Here is a 23,288-nt window from a genome sequence, read left to right as displayed (position 1 = left end):
TAAAAAAAGTTCTCCTCCTTAAACATATTTTTGTTCTAAATGAAAGTTCAAAATGCAGTTAATTTGGTTCTCTCACCTCTCCCAAGCAGGCAATAAGAGTAAGGTGCAAAACCCCACCACATGTACTTTAAGAAACAAGCAAACAAGACAAAACTGTAAAACATATTGACTGATTTTTAAAAGATTAACACAGATTTACTTACACAGTTTAAACAAGTTGTATAAATAATTGGAAAATCTTGCAAGATCTGAAAACCATCCAAGCCCTGCAAATCCTGAAGCATTTGACGGTCCTGTGTCTGTAAGTTGCTACTTTTGTACACACAATTATTTTCAACATGATTAACTTTGTTGGTGTGTTCTGCTTTATACTTACATTTCCAATACCATAACGATGTTGGCTTTTTCTTCAAAGGCATCTACACATTGGACAAGTTTTGGATGGTGTAGGCAGTTCATGATGCTGATTTCATCCCTTATGTTTTCTTTTTCCTTAGCAGAATATGCTTTGAAAAATTTCCCTGCCCAAACTTTTCCAGTCTTCTTTTCCACAAGCCTGAAGACTTGTCCAAATTTTCCCCTGAAAATATATAACTATTTCCATAAAATGTTTTTGCAATATATGGGCCACCACAAATAGCAACAATTTACTATATATTCCAGCACAACCATTCCATTCTGAAATAAAAATGTCTTAATATCAAGTATTATTCTATACTGATTTTGTGCAGAGCAATCTGCAAGAACTTTTGAATGAATACCATGTTTAGAGATACTCTGCCATTCCAGTTAACAAGTCTTATATAGGAGGGCTCAAAAACTGGGACTCCTACCAGGCTTTAATTCAGGTCTTTCTGCACACAGTTTTCTGTAGGTCATACACCTCTGAAGGGGCAGCAGATGGGACATCTCAGGTATAGGATGTAGGTGAAATCAGAATCTGAATGTTCAGGGTGTCAGTACTATTGTTTCCCATTGCTGTAATGTACAATTCTACCTCTATGTTACACTTCTCAGGACGTGTTATTGGCAGCACACAGGATCCCTGGCCTTCAGCACTGATCACTGAAAGATTATCATGGCCTGCAGTTCACACCACCACGAGCTGGGGCCCTGAGAAACACAGCCAGACTAATCACTGACCTTCTCTCAGCAATAGTATTAATGCTGTTGGGATTATGGCTGCTGTCAACAGAGATTCCAGCCCGTGGGCAGGATAATCTTATTACCACTAATGGATAGAATGGAAATGCAAGTACACAATGTGTACTCTTTTTTTGAGATAGGTTTTAGGACACTGAAAACCCATGAATCCTCTAGCTTTGTTCATTTGTGGGCTCTGTTTTCCTTGCCAGAAACACATGTAGTGCCTATTTAAAATTATCAGCTAGTAGGAGCAAAGGATCTTTATGGAGTGGAGGCCACAATGTGTTAAAATCTATTTTTACCACAACAAAGGAGCCCAACCAGGATGTTGAAAGTGCAAGATAGTCAGAGAATAAATGCACATGATCATTATAACTAGCAGGTGACCTTGAAAACTGTGTGTCTTCAAAAGCAGGGTCCAGTACTTACGATCCCAGTCTTTCTTCGATGTTATAGACATCTGACACCTTCTGTTCAGTGTTGATTGTAACTGTCCGATATTCGACCTCTGTTTCTTTCCCCTCTACAAATAAGTGTTAAGGACCATGATTAAAACACTCCAGAAAATGTGAATGAAGAACACAGATTTGCATTTGTCCTGTTCAAAACATGCACTTCTTACCATCATCAGATAGCTCCGCTTCATCCTCTTTAGGTTCTGTGATGAAAATAAAAAGACATGAATAAATTTTTATATGGGATATGGTACTTACATAAGATAGTCAAATTATTCACAGTGACGTGGACAACAGATAGACCCTATGGCAAAGCAGCAAAAAGCAGTCAGGGAGTTTGTGCATTAACTTAATAATTAAAATCTCTTCACCCCTTCTTCATCACTATTGACTATCCAGTCACAGTCTAGTCACCATTTCTGAATAAATCAAGTTCCTGTGGTTTGCAGTTATACCTGCTCCTGTGGTTTGCAGTTTGTCAATTATACCTGCCTACTAGAAACATCAGCATACTTCATCAGTTCGAAGTCATCTAAGAAATACCTTCAGGAATGCCTCAGAGAATAAACAAATAAATTAAAAATATTAAAACCAGTAACACTTCTTGTTCAATGACAATTTTTTCTTGGCTTTGATGTGCCTTTTTTGGATTGTGAAGCCAAAAGTTAAGCAAGTTTTTACATGAAAAGATTCCCTGCAAAGCATCCAGATGAACTTGTCAGACTTGAGATATTGAGAAAATTTGAACAGCATGCATTCCCCCGAGCATGGCTGAATTCTGTAATCACTGAGGTCCAAAAGGAGCCTCAGTTCTGCAGGCAGACTCAAAGACAGGTGAACCCAGTGACCTAAGTCAAAGCTGGCCTGAGTGTCCTGATTTTCATTTCTAATTTTCATATACATGAACTGCCAGTAGCACTGCCTGAGGGTATGAGGGGAAAGGGGCTAAAGCTGGAATGTTGTCATACATTACTTAACTGCTTGGGCTTGCTCCTAAGACCTGTGGCTGTGACCATTAATTTGAGAAACTGCAAAGCCTGTTTGTTGCACAGTGACATGTTCAATTCTCACCGTAGCTGCTGAAGCTGCACTTTGCCATCGCGGAGTGCAAGCCTAACCAAGGGATTTATCCCCCTCTCTGTCAACATATTTGTGTTATGAAACATTAATGCAGTACTCTGGGTGCTGCTAGGTGCATTAGAGCACAGAGTTAGATGGAGAGGATGAGAAGAAAACAAAAGAAATAAAGGGTGAGCGGATAGCTGGTCTAAGGCATCAGCCTTTCACATCCTACACAAAATGCTGCATCTGTCTGCTGGTAGCAAAGCCAATCAAGTGGATAAAGTCTGTTGCTAAAGCCTTTTTTTTTTTTTTCCTGGAGTTGCAACCCTTGCATATTCCTGCACAGATGAGCTGCTTTGCAGAGATCTACCAGAAGAGCAGGGAGGGAAGGCAGCCTTCCCCACCCGGGGTAGCTGTCCTCAGACCTTCCTCAGCTACAAACCACTCCTGCACAGAGCATATCACATTTTCCTCCCCTTTTAAGGGCTGCATAAGGGAGCTGCTCCCAGCCAGGCTGCCAGTAGGTAATGTCTGCCAAATGCTGCTTAGGCAAGAAGTCAGTGCCCGGTTCTGCAGTGACATTGCAATAAAGCCATGGAATAGAAACAGTTTGGTCCACCAGTGGAAGCCTAAATTATGTAAGTGGAACAAATCTGATCTTGGTAAGTGCTGAGTAGCTGTGCTAAAACCTTTCTTGGAAGTGAGTCAACAGTACCAAATTTTCCTCAAACATGGCAATGTGTGCTTTAATCTGTTGTCACTTAACAAGCTTATTTTAGTAGCTGTTTTCTTTAAATGCACAGTGAAAATTTAGCCATGCCTTTCTTCACTAAGATCATAATGACACTGCTAATATGTGCTGACCACCTCAGTATGAAAATCAGTAATCAGACTTCCTGACAGCCTGGAAAATCCCAAGTTACTCAGCTAAGTGTTTACATAGATGGCAGCTTAAAGTCCTAACTTTGACAGGTACTGAACACATGCGTTTTCTGCTCCTTTAATTAAAGCACCAGTTATAACCACACACTTGAAAAATCACTCTTTAGATGACTTGCTCTTTCTCCATGCTATCTGCAGTACCAAGAATTGAAATCAATAAGCCCCGGAGTTGAGAGCACAAAGACAATCCCCTCCTCCTACAAACAGAACACATTTTCTTTTTGCACAAAACAACTTTTTTGTTGCATTTTAAAATGTGTATCACAATAACTCATACACATTCTGGCCTTTTGTATTAAATCTATGTAAGGAAATGCTCAGTCTGAAAAAGAAAAATAGCTTGTTTGCTTTGGTCCAGTACAGGTAGTGCTTGCTCTAGACAAACATAGAGAAGAGTCAGGTCTCCAACCCTAGAAGGTGTTTGTCCTGCAACTAAAGAAAGAGGGCATTCAAACACAGGGAATTTTATTATGAAGAGCCAATACCATCTAGCTTTCTTTCAATTTTATTGCTACTCCTGATGTTATTTTCCCTGCTTTGAAGAGAAGGTGCATCTTGATTTAGATTGGTTTTAAATCTTGCAAATAGAGGAAAAGTAATTTCTCAGCATGCATCTCATTTAGCACTTGAAGAGAAATATGATTTACTTTTGTTTAGAAACATCTGTTGAGAGGCTTACACAGTTGTGTGATGCTGCATCACTTTGCTGGCATTTTGTCTTGCTTTAGCAGTAAAAGATAACTTCACAAGGGTTATGTGGAACACTTAAAGCTCCAAATGCCTGCACATGTAAGTAAGGAGGGAGAGATACGACCCATAGTCCGCTCCTCAAAGACAGGAAAAATGGTAAAATTCATTGTTCCTGGTCTGGACTTTTTGGTGAGGTGACTGTCAAAGTCATGTTTGCATAGTAGGTAGATGGAGGTGTGCACAAAAATATGTCACTTTCTGGTTTTGAAAAATAATGTTGACATTTGTGTGTTTCAAGTTTTAGTACCAGTTTCTGAATAATTTCTACAATGATCCAACTCCCTATTACCTCTTTGAGAAGATCTTAAATAAAAATTAAGAAGCAAAAGATACTGACAAATATTTTTAAAAGTACATGCAACTGTAATCAAAAACCCTAAAAAATATTTTTAGCATCCGTAATGCTGGAAAACCAACATGCTTAGTAGGATAGCCTTGAACTCACAGGCTGGGTGTACTAGGGGACACAGCACTAAGGTGCACTAGCATGCTGGGATTGAAAGTATGGGAACTGCAGCTTGCTACAAGGTGCCAATTCATTTTCTGCTTCATATTCTGTGCTTGGCTAGCAGCAAGCACATTCATGATTTCCAAAAGCTAATTTGGGATCGTGTTTATGACTTGTTTTTCACAGTGCATCTAGTACAAACTTAATGAATCCATTGGTGTATTTCAGGCAAGCCACCAATCATCATTTTCCAACTGGGCATGGACTGAATGTGTAACATGCGTGAAAGGTTTCATCTCACATTACCTGTGCACTGAACTGCAGAATTCTGTCAACCAGTACTCACTCAGAAAGCCAGAACAAGAATCATTGCTTGCTTTCACAGGGCAGGGATTTGGGATCCCTGAAGCCACTTTTCCACACTGGCTGTATGCAAAACTGATGTGCTCAGACTCCCAAATGAAGTCTGTGAAGGACCTGAGCACAGCTGCAGCCCAGCACAAGCATTCACCACACAGAGACATGGGAAGGAGGGTGTGCAGCGGTCTGCCCTCACTAAGGAACTCTTAAGGTAGAGTTCAATCAAATTTAGGGGTTTTTTTCCACTTAAGGACTAACCTTCTTGTTTCTCTCCAACTTTTACCAGCTCAGACTCTTGGCTGGGCTCGCTGATGCCGTACACGTTAGCAGCTCGCACGCGGAATTTGTACTCCCGGTCAGCCTGCAGGTCCTGCACGTTGAAAGAGGTGCTGCGGCAGGTGGTGAGGTCTGTCCATTTGTTATCCACTGAGTTCCAGATCTCCACGGTGTAGGACTGCACGGCACTGCCACCATCATAAGAGGAGCCATACCATGAGAGGGTGAGGGAGGAGCTCCGTATGTCTGACGCACAAGGAGTTCCAGCAGGTGGGTCTGGTTTATCTGCAAAAGCGTACGCAAAGCACACTGTGAGGATGAGACAGAACTTCCATCAGGGTATTGCTGGCCCTAGCTAACACTCCTCTTTCCATTCCATTGCTCTGCTTCACAGCTATCCTTACAGAAACTGTGGAGACTAAAACCAGTCCCAGCTATGCCTGCAATCTCCCACAATAATGCAAACCACTCCTTGGCGATCTTCCTTAGAGGAACACCCCTGTAACCATCCCATCACTGTGATGCACTTTCTTCAGCTCCCTTCATCTGCTTCCACACTTCAGGGCCACTGCTCGCCTTTCACAGCCTCACAAGGTGCCACTCATCCAAATACACCTGGGTAGCAGAAATACTGAACCCAGTTTGTTGCCATGGAAACAAGGCCTGGAAGGGTGACAAGTTTACCTGCCAACTGTTTCGTGAACAAATTCATCTCTTTGCAGTTTTCGGAAGTCTAGTGCACTTTTTGGTAAGAAGGAGCTCAACTTAGAATATATAATTTAAATAGTGAGATTTTAAAAATCTCATATGCGTTTTGGAATTTGTTGAGGAAGTGGAAGATAGAAACTTCTGTATTTCCTCAGTTAGAGGATTGCTACAGAAGTCCTTATTTACATGAGTAGATCCAATATCACCAGAACCTGGTGTGCAGATGTGCAGCCAATTATGCAAACACCTGAGAAAATACAAAAGCCTTGAGGTTACATAATTTTTTCAAGATTTAGTCTAATGATTAATTATCGAAATTAATGTTCTTCTAAGAAAAATTATGACTTTTAAAAGAAATTTCTAGAAAATAACTGTGGAAGTTAAGCACTTCAAAAAACTTTTAAGGGAACAAATAGCTTCTCTGGAAATAATCCTCTCAGAACTAATCTAGCAAAACCTACATAATGAAGATGATGTTGATCTGGATGAACTAGGGGCCAAAGGTTGAAAGAGAAATCAAAGGATGAGGTAAATGAGAGAAGATGAAAAGAAAAATGATAGAAAGTGTGAGATGCAACAAACAGTGGTTACACTGGACATGGACTGATAAAATCCTGGTCCATTTTGCTTGTTCAAACTGCTAATGGACATTATCCCTTTTTCTGTAGGAAAAGCAGAGCTCACAAAGCAGGCAAAATGCAATGAGAACATCCAAATGCTGGGAAAGCTTTTGTAGACTTTGATCAAAGCCTTACTGTGACAGACTATATCCCTCTCTACTCAAATTATCATTCCTAGGAAAATTACTGAGCTGACAGAAACAGCCACAATTTGTCAGAAACATGCCTCTGGTTCTTGGACAGAGGAACCTCTCCTCTGACTGCTGCGGTTTAACTCACAGAGAGGAAAATTAGGACAGTCTAATCTGATCAAGATAGTTAAGTATCAGTTCACTATTTGGAAGAGTACAAGTTTAATTGCCCAGTGACTTCCCTGAAAAAAAAAATTTAGTTCAGTTGTGATGAAAAATACATCTCCCTCCACAACTAAACCTACTAGAAGATAAATAAATAGAAATTTTCAAGTATGAAGGAAAAGACTGAGAGGAAGGAAGGGAGGTGGACAGTGACTTTTCCATTGCATTCAGTAAGAGAACGCCCAGGTGGAAGAAAAAGTGACTGCCAGAATCAAGATTATTTTTATTCATTTTGGCAACACTTAAAACACCATTCCACTAGGAGTCATCATTAGACAGTACATCTCTTGTTAAACACATGTCAGAGACCAGATGTCCTTAACCTCTGGAATAGCTTATTGTTCCGTAGTGGTCACATTTTACTCACCTAATTTTCTGGCAGAATGGAAGGGGCTATTAGCAAGCATGAATTTATAGAGTAGATACATAAAGAAATGAATCACAAAGGAGTTACATGATTTGTCTAAGATTAGAAAGAGAGATTGCAGCAAAGATGAGAACTGAATCTTGATCTCCTGGTGCCTCAGGAGCATCCCTCTTCCCTGTACTGATCCTGTCCCAGCCTCTCTGAAGCTGCAAGAAGTGAGGATTCACACACCATTTAGAGTATCAGCACCTTTGTACCATACCCACAGCACCCACCAGAGAGCTGCTGGCATGGCACACATGGATTGTATGATTTTAGTCAGACAGTGGCAACAGCGTCTTTTCACTACAACTTATTATCCATGCAGACCTTGCTGGGAATTATTTTCTGTCCTTTTCAAAATCTTTACAGAAGAAGAATATTCAGCTCTGTGTCGTGTTTTCCCTCCTATGTAACCATCACTGCATCATCTCAAAATGCAGATAGCAGACCTTGAATAAGTAACAGCCGATTTATCCTAAATCCAAACAGAGCAGAACAGTTGCTGATAGCAGGAGGAAAATACTTTGAAGAAAAAGCCAAGCCGGTAGTTCATCACCTTACAGTGGCATCTGCTGATGTTTGTCTGACATCTGCTATGCACACATCCAAACCTGGGTGGATATGTTGCTTTAAAAATAAAGTGTTAGGTTGCTTTACTACTGTGCACTGAATTTCTATGAAGAAAATGTGCCTATGTTTCAGTATTTGCAGAGCATGGTAGCCTGCTTCCTGTGCAGGACATGAAAATACACTCTCTCATTGCTGACTTTCAGCACACTTCTCTTTCCAAATGAAACTCTGGGCATGATTTATCAGTTGTCTATGCCTCAGTTTCCTCAGTGAGCTCTCTTTCCATGACTCACCTAGACAACTGCAATCCCTTTGGCCAGCGTCGTTTACAGAAGCGAGGCTTAGGAACGTGAGCACTGCAGAGAAACCATTCATGGCCAAGGGGACATCAGTGGCAAAGGATACGTATGCTACATGGCTTTAGACTAGTATCTGATAGTCTAAAGCCATGTAGCATTTCCTGTGCCACTTGGGAATATTTCTACATTCCTAACGCATTTTCCCCAATAGGCAGAGAGGAAAACCTGCAACCTTGGCTGGACTCTATTGAGCCAGAAAGATGCACGTTTCTGTTGGAAGTCTATCACGTGCTGCTGCTTGCAGATCTGTTCAGTGTATAAATACTGTAGTAGCTGCTATGGGAGATCATAGACAGGAATGAGAGCCTAATCTTTGCTCTTTTTTAATGTGACAGATGTATATGTACCATTTTACCATGCTTAAAAATGATTTGATATCAGACTGGATGGTATTCTACAGCTCTGCACATTCAGAGAATCTGCAGATGGTCTCTCCATGTGTCTGTTTTATTTCTCAACATTTTATTCTATGAGGATTTTAAAGGTTACCCTGTATTCATCTGTCTGTATTGAAAGCTAGAATATTTTGCCAAACTACATTCCCTTCTGGAATATGAAATCTCTATCAGCACAATTAACTGCTTCCAATAAAAACATCCCATGGGTTGAGAGGGGTGTGGAAGACAAGCACAGTTCTCTACTTTGTCCTTCAGTTTTAGTGTTTACTATACCATTAATGTCTGTCTCCAATATTCCACTGCATGTCATGTGCAGTCTTTGACACACACAGTCCTATTCCATACTTAGGCTTATATTATAAGGGCTTTACATTGGCTTTATTGGACCACAAGTTTGTTCTTCCTGTCCTGGACTAAACCATAGCTACAATCCAATATGTGAACTAGAAGGAAGGGAAAGCATCGAAAAGTGCACTTGTGCACATTTCTACAGGACAAGGAATTAATTTAAAATATTGAGCTCTAACTTCAATTTCACGGTTACATGCAACAAAAGAAAGCCACAATAAGGAATCTTCACTATACAAAACTAGGGATACTCCAGCCTTGGCTAACTTACAGCACATACATGACCCCTAAATCAAGACTTATGATATTCTAGATTGTCATGGTCAGACTGGCTGTATCCACACAGTCCTGTTGAACCTGGTCAGAATCCTACAAACTCCAAAGCCTTTGCATGTAAATCTCTCTAGGAATATCAGTAGGATTGCCCCAAGCTGGCTTCCAAAGCCTTGTGGCAGGCAAAGGAGCTGGATAAGCAGCTAATTTGGCCTCAAACCTGACTCGGGGACTATTTGCACAGCAGCACAGAGACTGCATTAAGTCACTGACACCAGCAGCACAGAGGAAGCAGCAGGAGTGACTCCTGTGTGCTGTAAGACATGAACCAAGCAGAGAGGAGTAAGAGGGACTAGAGGTGATGTGAAGGAGGGCTCTACTGCTTTGTAGTCCTTTGTGCTCCATCAAACCCGGCACAGATTAAAACCCCCTGCTTCTCAACAAAGGGAGGTGTAAATTACCACTACCCCAAGAGCAAGGAGGTCAGATTCCAGTTTATTCTTTGTGGCATGTGTTCCTTAGGGCAAATGATAATGCCATGAGCTGGCCTCACATGAAATGTGTAAGCCATTTTAAAGACCATCCTAGCACTGAAACACACACTTGTTATTTACTCTCAAACTGAATTCAGCTGCACTCCTTCCTCAGATAAATTCTCAGAATATTTTGGCAAACAGGTTTTGATATACAGCCTGAACTAAACTTCAATTAATTTCTATTTGTGCACTCTGAGAAACATAAAACATAAGCATGCTCAGCCTTTAAATCATTGCTATTTACCAGACAGATTTGACTTGATGTCATTGCCTTTTTTTTCAGTGGTGTATTGGTTAGAGCATGGTGCTAATAACACCACGGTTGTGGGTTCAGTCCCTGTACAGGCCATTCACTTAAGAGTTGGACTCGGTGATCCCTGGGGTCCCTTCCAACTCAGAATATTCTGTGATTCTGTGAAAATTCTTTCACACAAGGAAAGAGACTTTCTCTCTTTTTGTATAGAGGGCAAACCCACAGCTCATCCAGGACACCCACATAACATGAAACCGTGCTATCAAGACCTCACTGCCTTCTCCATGTGGCTTAGTTTACAGAGTCCTCAGAACACAAGAGCCATTCCAAGAGACCAAAAAAGGCAACAATCTCCTTATCTAACTGAGTACAGGGAAATAGAAATTGTTCTGCTACTTGCTGTGAGAGTCAGGCTGAGCCAAGGCGAGGCGATAGGGTTTGCTGCACATTAAGAGCTCGCATGGCCCTGGCTTTTAAGTAGAGATGTTTTTCCAGCAGAAAGCCTCTGAAAACTGAGAACACTATAGCCACAGCCTGTGAAAAACTTTTTTTCCTTTCTTTTATGAACAGAGACAGCACTGAAGCAATGTCTCTGAAGTAGTTTTCTTTATCTGTTCTCAAAATTGGTTTGTTTTCTTTCTAAATCCAGTTATCATATTACTGTATAATACTATTATTAGCTATTGTGATATTTGTCTGCCAGATAAAGAACAGACAGAAAGAAACAATTTAATTCCATTCCACAAGCTGCTTAGCCAGGGAAGGTATTTAATATGCTGCAAAAGCCAGTTGAACACTGTCCATGCCGACAGCACTGGCAAAGCTTTCATTTGAAATCCATCAGCAGGAGAAAAGCAAAACCATAAAAGGTCATAACTGAACTTGGCACTATCACTGACAGGGCTTGGGGTCATGGCAGACCTTGCTGCTTAGCTTGGAAAACTACGCCCTGCAGCTTTTTCCCGGGGAGGGGAGTGCTGCAAGTGGAGATATTATTACCCCTTAACAGCCTGTAACAAATGTAAAATCTGTATGTTAGTGTACTATAGGTTTAGGATAAAGTTAAACTAGAAAATACCTGCGTTCTCCTGCAAAACAACTCAAGAGAAACTGAAATGAATATGAGTTTTCTCCTAATGAAACAGCCTCCCCAGCAGAGGCAAGGACCCCATGGTAAAGATTTGTTTGCCCAGAGTTTGAAAGTTACACCTCCCCTGGAAAATACAGTGCAGAATGCTCTCACCACATTGCTCCTCCTGACAACTCTGACATAAAACTAAGTTATTTAAAAACTGCCCTTTTGAGACCTGTGGATAAAGTAGCTCACAAATACTGGTGGCCCAGAGCATTGCTTTTTGCTGTTGGGGTAACTGAGGCATGAAAGTGTAAAATGACCTTGCCCAAGGACACACAGGAGAAGGGAGCTGGGAACGAAACCAGAGCTCACCACTCCCACGCAAATGCCCTCAGCACAAGAACATCTCCTTCTGCCACAGGCCTAATGGAACAAACAAATATATAATGCATTCTCAGGAGCCTTTCTCTAAACCATCTGCTCCTGAGCCTGAATCAACAAGCTGTTCAGATTACTCATGTGCTACACATTAGGTATCTGCTTTGATAACTGATTGAATTAGAGCTCCCAAACCTGCCCACTGGAAGGCAGAATAAATTTTAGGAGCTTCTCTAGTGGGAATATCAGTGGATTAGTCTCCACAGGAGTGAGTTTGGGTCCTAGGAACCCCATGTTTGCATGCAGGAGTTGTAATTAATCATTTTTGAGTAACTAAGATATCCCTAGGATTTAACAGCAGGTAAAATACAGGAATTTTGTTGTGATTGTAAAAACATTTATTTTCTTCCTCAAAAAACAGCTGAAGGTATGTCTCAGGAAAAAGCAACTATGCACAGAGTTCTACTGAAATTTCTGCTAACAGAAATGGCGTTGAAACTAGATGGACATTCAAGGAATAAACCTGGATTAGTGTACCAGCACTGATGCATAGAGCAGTGTAAGCTGGTTTTCCTCTACACATTTTTATCCTTCTGTGAAAATTTAGTTTTGGTACAGCGCAGAGTTTTGCCACTATGCATTAGTGGGAGGCTGATAGTGGAGGTTACTATACTCTTGAACTACAAGAGCAGCAACATAAGACATCTCTTCCTTAACCACCAGTGTAGTTGCCCTTTAACCATAAAACCAGTGACAAAAATAGTCCAGCAATCCAGAGGAATTTGAAAGGTTAAAGGTTACAGAGCGAGTCCACCCACATACTCTTAGGAAATTCACTGCATTCTTGACCTGACTGTAAACAGGGAATCACATGGATATTGCAAGATATAATCTGATCCTTCTCCAAAGAAGAACTTCAGAATCATTCATATTTGCACTTCTGAGCTGCAATATTCTGTGTCAAAATGTCTGTGGATGTCTTGCTTCACTGTCTGCTTCCCAGATGTCTGCACTTACTTATCCAGAGAGGAAACACAGAACCCTGACCACTGGGTCCTCTCTGTCTGAGCGGTGAGCACTGAGCCCTGAGCCAGATTTCTCAGGATCTCACAGAGTGCATTCACAATGCTGAAAGGGTCACTGTGTGCTGCTGGTTTTGTTACCACTTTTCCTTGTAATAGAGTTTCAGGGCACAAAACAAATGCTAATATAGCTTGTATGTATGTGGCTTGTGGAACCAGAACCAAGCACTTCATAGCAGCAATGAATAGTCCTATCATTACATTCAATGACTACTGGAGCTAGTGGTGATCAGACCTGGTTCTCGGCTAAACTTGTATTTTCTCATTTGTGCTTGGAAAGACTGTGCTCACACAGATTCTGCTAAAGGCATGGAAGTAACACCTTCCTCACATAAAGTAACTTCCCCATCCCAAGTCAAGTATGGAATGGAGCAGAGGAGCAGGTATTAGTGAATTCATGTTATATTACTTGCATGCCTGTGTGCAACATGCTTATATATGTGTGTGTGTGTGTGTGTGTGTGTGTGTGTGTGTGTCCATCCTTGAGTATTTGGTTTATAATTTTCCAACAGTGGAGAAGGCTGCAAAACACAGGACGTGCACCAATGCTGAGAGTAATAAAAACACCATAACTTTTAACTTTAGGCCTCTCAGTGTCTAATGATATTGCTCTCATTCTTTTGCATATATTTACTGTAGAGCTTGCTAATCACCATGATACTTATATATGTGTGTGTGTATAATACATATATAGATATACATATATACACACAAAATACCACACCAGGAACAATACAAATCCCAAAGGATTTATAAAAGACAGACAAGGTTGATCAAAATCAGCCCCCAGGAAGGTAGTACCTGCGTTTCTACTTCTATCTTTAAAAAAAAAAAAGACAGTGCTAATATCCAAATTATTCACGAAACACTGATCATCAGAAAGCCCCTGCATAGTAGGCATGGAAACATGAAGCAATATGCCCAAAAGCATGAAGCAAGCTTGTGGCATAGCTGCAGAATGGATTATTTCTCTAGTGCCAGATACCCTTGTTGAATACTGTGTTATTCTTCTGATTCTTTGTCATAGTATCCAGCTTTAGCCAGTATGAAAACAAAGTTCTTTTTTCTAAGGTGGTTACAGACCTGGGTCTATCACACAGCTAAAATGTTCAGAATCATAAATTTGATAAACATACCAATATACATCCAATAAATGGCATGAAAGGAATGAATATTCCTTGCTATCACTGTAAAGTGAGGGCTCTACCTTGCCTAAATCAGTCATATCTTACACTAAGCTCATCGTTGGCTCATTTAACAGCTTTGGCAACACAAGTCCTCTTCAGTCTGACACACTGTCTGCTAAAAATAATTAGCTCAATCTCACATCAGGCTGTTTCAGTTTTGGAGCAGAAACATGTTACAAGATCTCCCTAGAGAGATCAGTCGCCTGAGGAAATTGCTTGTTTAAGAGAGCTGATCATAACAATAGAGAAAAGCTCAACATGGACATTTTGAGACCAGTTGACCCTTTAAAAGAAGATACTGCTTAACTTGGATGTCTCACAGACTTGCAGGTCTCCCAGTATTATTAGTGCTTGTACAAAGTTACACAATGAATTACAAGGCTCAGTCCTTGTGGCTGAGTGCTGTGTGCTCAGCACCACACCATTATTTTAAAAGTCTCCTCTGACTTGTTTACTTATCAGTGCATCTGCTGTGTGGACTGCACACAGCTCACACTGGAAGCTGAGTGTAATGGATATTTTGTTAATTGATATTCATTAAAGGAAAAAAACCCCTTAGAATAAAGTTGGGTTTCTTTCAAGAGCATCCTTTCCCATGGTCCAAACTGCATCAAATCATAAGCTATTCAAATGCTTTAAGTGTCAGAACCCTTGCACAGTTCAATTAAGTTTGCAGTTGAAGCCTGAGTCTGACAGTTAAATTTAAGACTTTGGGAGCTAAATTCAGAGGAATTCAGGGTATCTTTGTTTCTCTAAATGTCATTATTAAAAATAATTTCTACAAATTGTACCCAAATAGAGTTTACGATCTAGGACCCAGGGTTTATTTCATAGCAGGATCATTTCTGATTTGAATCCAGGCAGATAAGCTCAATCCTTTGTCCTCTGATTGGAGGTTAAGTCAATAATGTTTTTTTTTTTTTGTGAAGAAAGGTCTTTGACAAGTGCAAGTATAAAACCAAGATCCAGGATGGTCTTAAATATCCTCAGGAAGGTCTTTAGACCTTCTGTTCAAAGCAGGATCAGCTATAAGGTTAGACCAGATTGTTCAGATGCTTATCCAGTCTGAACTTGAATACCTCCAGGGATGGAGACTGCACAACTTTTCTGGGCAACCTGCTCCTTGACATGTGTTACAGTCTAAATTCAATTTGAGAAATGTTTATTGTAGTCTTTCACATCAGAAACTTGCCCATCAGCATGAAGACTTTGCAACCTACATGGTTGTAAGAGGTAATAATAAATACATCTTTATTTCCATATTTATTTCATTTTATATTTTAACTAATGTCTTTGATTTGCTGAAATTCAGAACAGCCAAGCCTGTTAGCTAGCTCTTTGAGAGACACAGCTCTGGGTCTGCTCAGGCACGCTCCTCCAGAAAGCAATTGTTCTGTATTTGTAGTTTCCATGTAGTTTCAACACATTCAAGGCTCATCTGTGGAGTGAGATCAGGCAGCAGCGTTTTGAGCATACAACATACACATGGATGTGCCTTTTCTTGGTAAACTTACAGGGAGGCAGGTCACACAGAGTTTAGAGCCTTATTATAAAGAGCTGAGGCAAACAGAGCTGATCTCTAGCACCAGGACTTTCTCCACAAATGCTTCTTATGAAAGTGGGGTCAGGGCAGGGAGGGCAAGTTTCTTCCCAGTACTTAGGATGGAGCAGAGAGAATGGACAGGCAGGAATTTAGGACTAAGGATGAGCTTTGGTAGACTCAGAAGTCTTAGGTTTTGCATATTTAGAGAAACATGGCTTCCCTATTTTGACTGACAGGCTTTAGAGAAAAATACTTTCCAACTTCAGTGAACATTTGACACCTTTAAAGGTGCAAACAGTGTGAAGGATTTTATCTCACTAGTGAGATTCTAACCTCCTTCCTAGAAGGAAGACATTTTTGCTTCCTTTTCCTACATTTTTGTGTGCCCAGATGGAAGAATCTGGCCTTAAAATGCATGTGTAGCAAACTAGGAATCATGAGGCCTTGTCGTGCCTTCGGCAGTGCTGACATCAGCGAGATGTCTCACTGAAGAGCTTGGCAATTTTACAAGATGGAATTTATTCTTTTTGCTGGAAACAGAGAGCTTGTCATCAGCCAGAACACATGGCAAACTCCTGCACATTTTAAGGGTTCTCCACCAACTCTCCCCAAAGCATCTCTGGGAATCCCACGGTTCTCTGGCACATTTCTTAGGGAAGAGCAAAGCAGGAGGCTGAGATGTAGCTTTATAAGGGTATAGAATTCAAAGACTTTCAAACCAATTAACTCCAAAGGATATAAAACAGCGAATCAAGGCTGACACAGTAACAAGATAATAGGAATTGTTGGCCTTGTGTAGCTAAAAAAATCCATCTTGCCCAATAACTGGCTACAATTAGCTGCCTGCAGCAGTTGCCTAGGAAAGAGTGAAAAGGAGGGAAATGTAGAGCAAGTAATCTCCATTCTTCTAGCTGCTAATCAGCTGTGTTGGGGTTTTGCAGCCAAAACCTATACCCAGACCAATGTATATTATTATTATTCAAGGACCAATGGTGTTCATTTTTAACCTAGCTATACTTCTGACCTGTACGACCCACTGTTGGAAGGGGTAGTACAATTTACCTATGCATCATGGGAAAAATACTGATTCTATTTTCTTCTGTTCTTGAATTCTCTGGCACACTGCTGGAATCTACTTGATATTTTTACTCATCCATTGAGTTACCTTTTAACTGTGCAATGAAAGCCACAGACTGGATGAAAGGAATTTATTTAAAAAATTAGGAAGCCTTTATTGACAAGATGTAGAGCAACATACAACTGAGGCACGTTCAGTCTGCTTCAGTTGATATTGTACCTGAAAGTGTGATTCTACTCATTAAACTTCATATGGTATTCCCTGGATTACTGAAGTGAATCTCCAGTCCAACTTGGGTTAAAGGTATTTTGCCACTGATTTCATTGGAGTGAGAGATTCATCTTTGGCCTTATACCCACATTTCTTGCCTTGCTCACACCCTTGTAGCTGTCAGGGCACCACCTTTGGGATAACCTCTCTGCAGGCCCCAGGTACAGAACCCAGAAACAGACCCATCCCACAGACTAATGTTTTAGCCAAATTGCATCTTAGCTTGTGGAATTTCCCTGGATTTCCCTGGAAACTCTTTGCTGTGCATCCACACCAAGGTGGGTTCAATTAGCCCTTTCAGAGCTAGATGTCACAGCTCTAGATTTTGGCTGATCCTTACTAGGGTGCAGTTTTATCTGCAAATATACTGCAACTGTCTACCAGTCTACATCTCTGTGCAGCTGTCCACAGCCTGCTACAACAAACCTGATGGCCTGGGAGTGTCACCTGACAAGGCTGTTTGAAGCTTTAAGATACCTGTGTAAAAACCCACATATGAAGGGCTCCATATTCAAAGCAGAGTTTCTTTATTCACTGCTTTCTGTCACTGTGAAACAGTAGACCATGGTAGGAATTTAAAATGGAGACATGAGCTGTTTTTATCTCATGGGGGGATTTTTTTTTTTTAAGCACGAGCTATTTTATGTATTTTATATCTTCATCACTATGGAATTAGTAATTTTTCCAAATAAACACAGTATAGACCTACTGATCTTGCTTATAGTCCTTATTCCAATGTCACTGTCCATTTCTTGAAGTACTAGCTTTTTAATTCAGTCTTCTTAACTTAACCAATTGTTTTATTTAACCTGTTGCATATAATTATATAAAATGCAAATGTAAACTCATGCTTGAAGAATAAGTATATATATAAAATATTGTTATGGACTTACCAACAACTGTAAGGTTGACTTGTGCTTGTCTGCTGCCAAGTTTGTTCTCTACAACTAGGGTGTAACATCCACAGTGTTCCTGCTTTGTTGATGATATTGTTAGCTTGCTGCTGTTTTCAGCATTCTCAATTTTAATATATTCATTTTCTTGAATCTGCCAAATTTTAAAAAAAATTATGTGATAGATTTCTTTGTATCTGAAAGAGCTCAAAGAACAATACAATGTTATCATATGGAGTGTTATCTGCAGATAACTCTATTACAGAAGTGAACATGTGTAGCTGGTAAAATGTGTAATCAACACAAATCATCTAGAAATGCAGTGGAACATTAAAATGGCTCCAGTCCTGCAAAGCCAACAGGGAGCACTGGTGTTGCTGGAACCCCACTAAGGAACAGGAGTTTCGCTTTTGGACTTCTCTTTGACAGGCTGAAAGTGCAAACTGTGTAATTGTCAAAAGAACAAAGTTTGGTCTCACGTATCTTAGAGAAACCACAATGGAACAAAGTTTTAGCCTTAGTTCATTTGGCATTCCCCTTCAGAGGCCCAATGTGCAAACCATCCATAGCTGTGACTTTTGCCCTCTTGTTTAAGCTTATTCTGTACTTCCACACAAACCAGGGTAACAGTTTCTTGGGTTTGACCAGTTGAAGATGGTGTTGCATGAAATGGAGACATAATGCTACAGCTGTACAGAGAGACATTCAAAGAGCAGATTGAGCTTTCCTATAGCACTTTTATTTTCTGGAGAAGCAAAAATCAAAATCTCTGCTGAATACCATAGGCATATTATGAACTAGTTTTTAATTGAAACAGAGCTATCATAGCATAAATGGCCAAGGTGACAGATTTTAATCATTATTAGCTTGCGACATGACAGTTCTTAAGAAACCTCAGAATGCTACACTGCACTTTTAGAAGCTGTACGCTGTGTTCTTATGAAACAGACAACATAATGTCAATGCCCTTCTTCCTCCCACCACTTCCTTCTTAGATAAGTGACTCTTCCAAGCCATTCTCAGAATTTAATTAAAAATGAAGGCTATTTAGTTTGCCTTATCTTGTCTCATATATTCAGAGAAGAAGAAATCAAAAGTTTAAGAACAGGACTTTCCCAGCTTTTTTCTTCAACTGAGACAAAACACATGCACATCTGCCCAAAAGTAACGTTAGAAAGATTTTCCTACAATAACTCAAATAGAAAGTTAGCAAAGGGGATTATGTAGGGTTAAATTATACTGAAAGTTGATCTACCCTGCCCACATACTTCTGAGATTCTAAACTGTCTTTTATGTTTTGCTTCATTAAAATTAGTCAAGGGGTGATAGTAGAACTAGATCTGCATTATTCAGAGAAAGTCCTGAAAGGATACAGAGAAAGCCCTGTAAGGACACAGAGACCTTGAAAGGATGCAGAGACAGGCCTGAAAGGATGCTCAGTGGCTTGCACTGGTTGTGGTTCCCTGGGATCCTGAAATAAAGTCGCTGGTGGGAGTTAAGAAGCTTCAACAGCTGGCAGTATTCAATGATGGACTTTGTTCCTCAGCTAATGAAGAGGCTTTCAAAGGCTTTCCCCTCTTTGGCTGAGCATAGTTCCAGCACCCCTCCACTACACTGCCATGGCATACAACAGTACGGGTCACAGATTCATGACATTCCCTTTCTTCAAGCAGAAGAAACTCTTTGGGAATGTACCTGAGAGAGGCCATGGTGGCTCTCCTGCACCTGAGGGAATGTGAGGAAGAAACATGGAGAGGTCGCTGCAGCAAACAGTGGCAGGGCTGAAATCACAGCTCACCACTTGCTGGATCTGCTCAAATAACAGCTACAAATAACTCCCAGTAAACTGCCAAAACACTTGGCTGGTTTTCACTTTTAGGACTGGGAATGGAACAGAGTTGAAATCAACCACATTTATAAGAAAGAAAGAAATCCAAGTGTAAAACTGTATGTGGTGAAGTGTAAGTGAAAATAAAGCAAAATCATGGTGCAGTACAGGACACAATAAGTGGTTCCCCTTTTAAATTAATAAGTGAGAGACTGCTGCCCTCACTTGTCCTCCTAGAGTGTTTGATAACCTTCCTGAAGGTTTTTTTCTTTTCTATCTCATTCACCATAATGGATAATTTAAAATTTTTTGCCATTTTAATTTATGATTTTGCAATACTTCACTTTGTCATAGTGAATAACTGGAGAAGAAAATATAAAGATTGCAAAAATAGCGTTTTACAAAGGAAAAATATGTTGAATCACAGATTATGGATCTGATATGCGCATTAGGGGCTTCTCGTCCCTGTTATCACATAGATCTTGTATATATAAAATCTATGAAAATAGGATTGTTGTATTCAACAATGAACTCAGAATTCTACACAAACCAGAAACTCACTTTGAGGGGTACTTTTTACCTAAATGTTAAGACAGAGCTTAGCAAAATCCAACACTGAATGTCAGTGAAGCTTCTGAGACCTATTTTTTGTGGAAAGGAGCAGTTAACTCCAGTCTTGAAGCTAAAGAAATGTAAGGAAATATAGGAGTTCAGGAAGAAACCCATCCTTTCCCCTAAAGTAAGAGGTTATTTGGAGTTAGCAAGGATGGACTCTGGAATACCCTTTGCACTAACAAACTTTTGAATTCTTTCAATTAAATGCTGACACATCTGGATTTAGAGTCTAAACTTCCTTCTAGGAAGAGATGTTTTTATTTATGCTCTATGGAGTGCATAACAAGTTCAGAATGAAATAAACAGAATAGCAGCTACAGTAGATATTTATATTTGCTTTGTCCTAACGTGACATTTCATCTTCCAGTCTGAACTTGCATATTGGGTTATTTGATTTAAAGTGGTTTGATTTTAAGTAACTTTGTTAAAGCAACTCTCTTTAGAAACTGCCCTTATGGACACGTGATACAGTTTAAAGATACTAATTCAGGTAGAAGGAACTTTAAACCTACAGAGTAAGGGCACTGATGGCATGGATTGCTGTTGTGCCCTGTATGGTGATATTTGTGTTGCAAGACAATTCACTCAAGCTTTTTATATGGCATTTTGCCCCTCTGGCATAATTTTAGATCCAGCATCAACAAAGCAGAGGTCATTTTTGAAGGAAAGAAACATCTGTGACAGATACTTTTCAGATACCTGAATCTTTCCCATCACTTATCCTTTAATTCATGTTCTAAGTCTTTTCACAAAGAAGTGGTCATTTGTTATAGGAAGGGAAAGGCAGCAGAGGGTTTAAACTGGAGCAAGAAAGATTTGGGTTTAGCATTAGGGAAAAAATTCTAACAGTATGGCTCTATAAGCACTGCAATAATTTGCTAATGGAGGTTGTGAAATATTTATCAGTGAAATGTTTTCAGCAGAGGTGAGAAAAACATCTGCAGGAACAACATGGACTTTGCCAGTTCCTTGGGAAGGGAGATGGACAAATGGGAGATAGTCATTGGTGTTCCTTTCCAGCTCTACTTTTTCAATGATTGTTAAAAGAGACCAGAAAACAATTTACCTGCTTACGGAATTTCATCCAGGTGCAAGTTATGGGTGCTGTTCCTACCACCTTGGCAAACAATTCCACTGCTTCACCTGCACGGACTTTTCTGTCTTCTGGGAACTGAGTAATCTGAGGAGGAGCAGCTGATGGGAAAAAGTAAAATAAATAAAACATCCATTTAAATGACTATAATTTTTCTTAACATTCAAAACACACATTTCTTAGCTCAACTGTTTCAGAGCAACATTTGAAATCCAGATTAGCAGTTACCTATTGCTTGCAATGAAAAAAATTCTGTGGATTTGTTTATTCTAGGGGAGTGAAGCAATAACAATCTACCCATCTAAAGCTTGCTCATGCAAGACCAAGGTACAGACATCCAAAAGACAAAAACATTGTCACCTACCAGCAATTCCAAATACATAATTAATGAAATTTTGGGTTGGGTTTTTCAGAAAAACCTCTTTTCTTCTGCACTTTGTGTTTTTGAAGGGTGGCTTCAGCTACCTTCTTATCAATTTGCATGTGCTGAGGGGGTCTGCAAACCTGCTTTCTGATGTCATAACAGCATTCAGAAAATTTCAGACTCAAGATCTGCCTATGAAGATTCTGGCTTCAGTAGCCAGATAAACATTATGTGGCACAGAAAAATCATGAGAGACAAGGAAGAAAATTGATGTCTTCATCATGCTAAATTTCCCCATGAGCAATGATGGATCTTTTTGTTTGTGTATCACAGTGGTTCTTTTAAACCTTGCAGTTCCGTTTGTCCCCCTCTATTTCTGAATCAGGCATTCCTTCTTCTCTTCCTTCTCACTGCCTGAGTATCAATAGATGGCAGAGCATCTCTTCTGCCAACAGTGCTCCTGCCTGGCTCTTGGTTGTGCTGCTCAGTGTGTCAGACCCAAGGGGAGCTGCTAAGCACAGATGCCAGAAATATCAGCGGCTGGACAACTCCAGGGTGAAACCTATACCACTGCTTATAAAAGCAGCAGGATAAAAAAATTATTCTTGTGTGTGTATTGGAGGGGAAGGGGCAGACTTGAGGACCTATTGACAGAAATGGTAGGAGGCATTCCCTAATATTACAATGACCTCACTGCCAAATGTAACATTATTTCCAAAGCACAGGACTACTGGGCATGAAAAAAGGGCTTTCTTTTCCTTTTCAAAATAATTAAAATGAAGTGGGTTTTTCCCTCCTCTAGACTTGACCTTTTAAAAGTGCTTTTGTTTTGAAAATATCTGAAGGAAACTACGCTGAGGTGCATATCTGACACAGAAAGCAGCCTGACCAGTTTAAAAGTCTGACAAAGTTTTAAGACACTGAGAAGAGTTTCCTATAGAGGAAATTTCCTTGTAACTTTAAATATTGATAGCTTTGCCTCAGAGACTGTGAACACATGAACAGGTTACCATAATGGCAGGGATGAGGAAAAGTAGAATCAATCACCTTCTCTGTGGTAGCTACTCACGCAGAGGATTCTGTGATACACAGGAAAGTTTCTTTCACAGAAAGCCAAGGTGTGTTGTGTATATGCAAAAGGGCATAAGTTACACAGTGCTGACACTTTGTAGGATCTTGCTATAGCCCATTTGAGAGTAACTTCTTTGGATGCTCATAATTTAATTCTTAGCACGGCTTAAACAAATTTGACTTACCTACCATTTAATCACATATGCAAACAAACTTAGGCAAACAGCTGCACTGGTAATTCTGGGTGACACATGCAACAAATTACCTGCTTTTGGAGGAGTCTTTGGAGCTGGTTTCTTCTTCACTGTTGCTTCACCTAGTTAAAAAAAACAAACAATAAACCACGTGAATTCAAAGGTGAGGTTTGGAAGGTATCGGACTAACCACAAACATCCATATCAATGCTTTGTTGGCACTTGAAAATAGAATACATTCTTCCAGCATATTAAATAATTAAAAATACCTTATAAAACCACTTTTATTATCCTGAATGATCCTCAGAATATTTAAAATTGAAGCTCAAACTTTTAAAAGAATCAAAG

General features: G+C 40.0%; 1 protein-coding gene across 3 annotated transcripts in view; it reads right to left on the bottom strand.

The window, feature by feature from the left end:
- MYLK (myosin light chain kinase) overlaps nt 1-23,288 on the bottom strand; it is a 195,708-nt gene that overhangs the window by 24,638 nt on the left and 147,782 nt on the right. For all 3 annotated transcript variants that reach the window (XM_010407059.4, XM_010407062.4, XM_010407061.3), the window contains 7 exons: nt 23,012-23,062; nt 21,285-21,412; nt 17,776-17,929; nt 5,422-5,724; nt 1,769-1,804; nt 1,576-1,669; nt 377-580 (listed from right to left, as the gene is read on the bottom strand). In XM_010407059.4, the coding sequence (XP_010405361.3) occupies nt 377-580; nt 1,576-1,669; nt 1,769-1,804; nt 5,422-5,724; nt 17,776-17,929; nt 21,285-21,412; nt 23,012-23,062 (970 nt within the window). The remainder of the gene's footprint in view (nt 1-376; nt 581-1,575; nt 1,670-1,768; nt 1,805-5,421; nt 5,725-17,775; nt 17,930-21,284; nt 21,413-23,011; nt 23,063-23,288) is intronic.

The sequence above is a fragment of the Corvus cornix genome, chromosome 7, assembly GCF_000738735.6.
Source record: "Corvus cornix cornix isolate S_Up_H32 chromosome 7, ASM73873v5, whole genome shotgun sequence".
NCBI classification, from domain to species: Eukaryota; Metazoa; Chordata; class Aves; order Passeriformes; family Corvidae; genus Corvus; species Corvus cornix.
The sequence above is the reverse complement of the archived record's forward strand: the minus strand, read 5'-3'. Positions and strand labels throughout refer to the sequence as shown.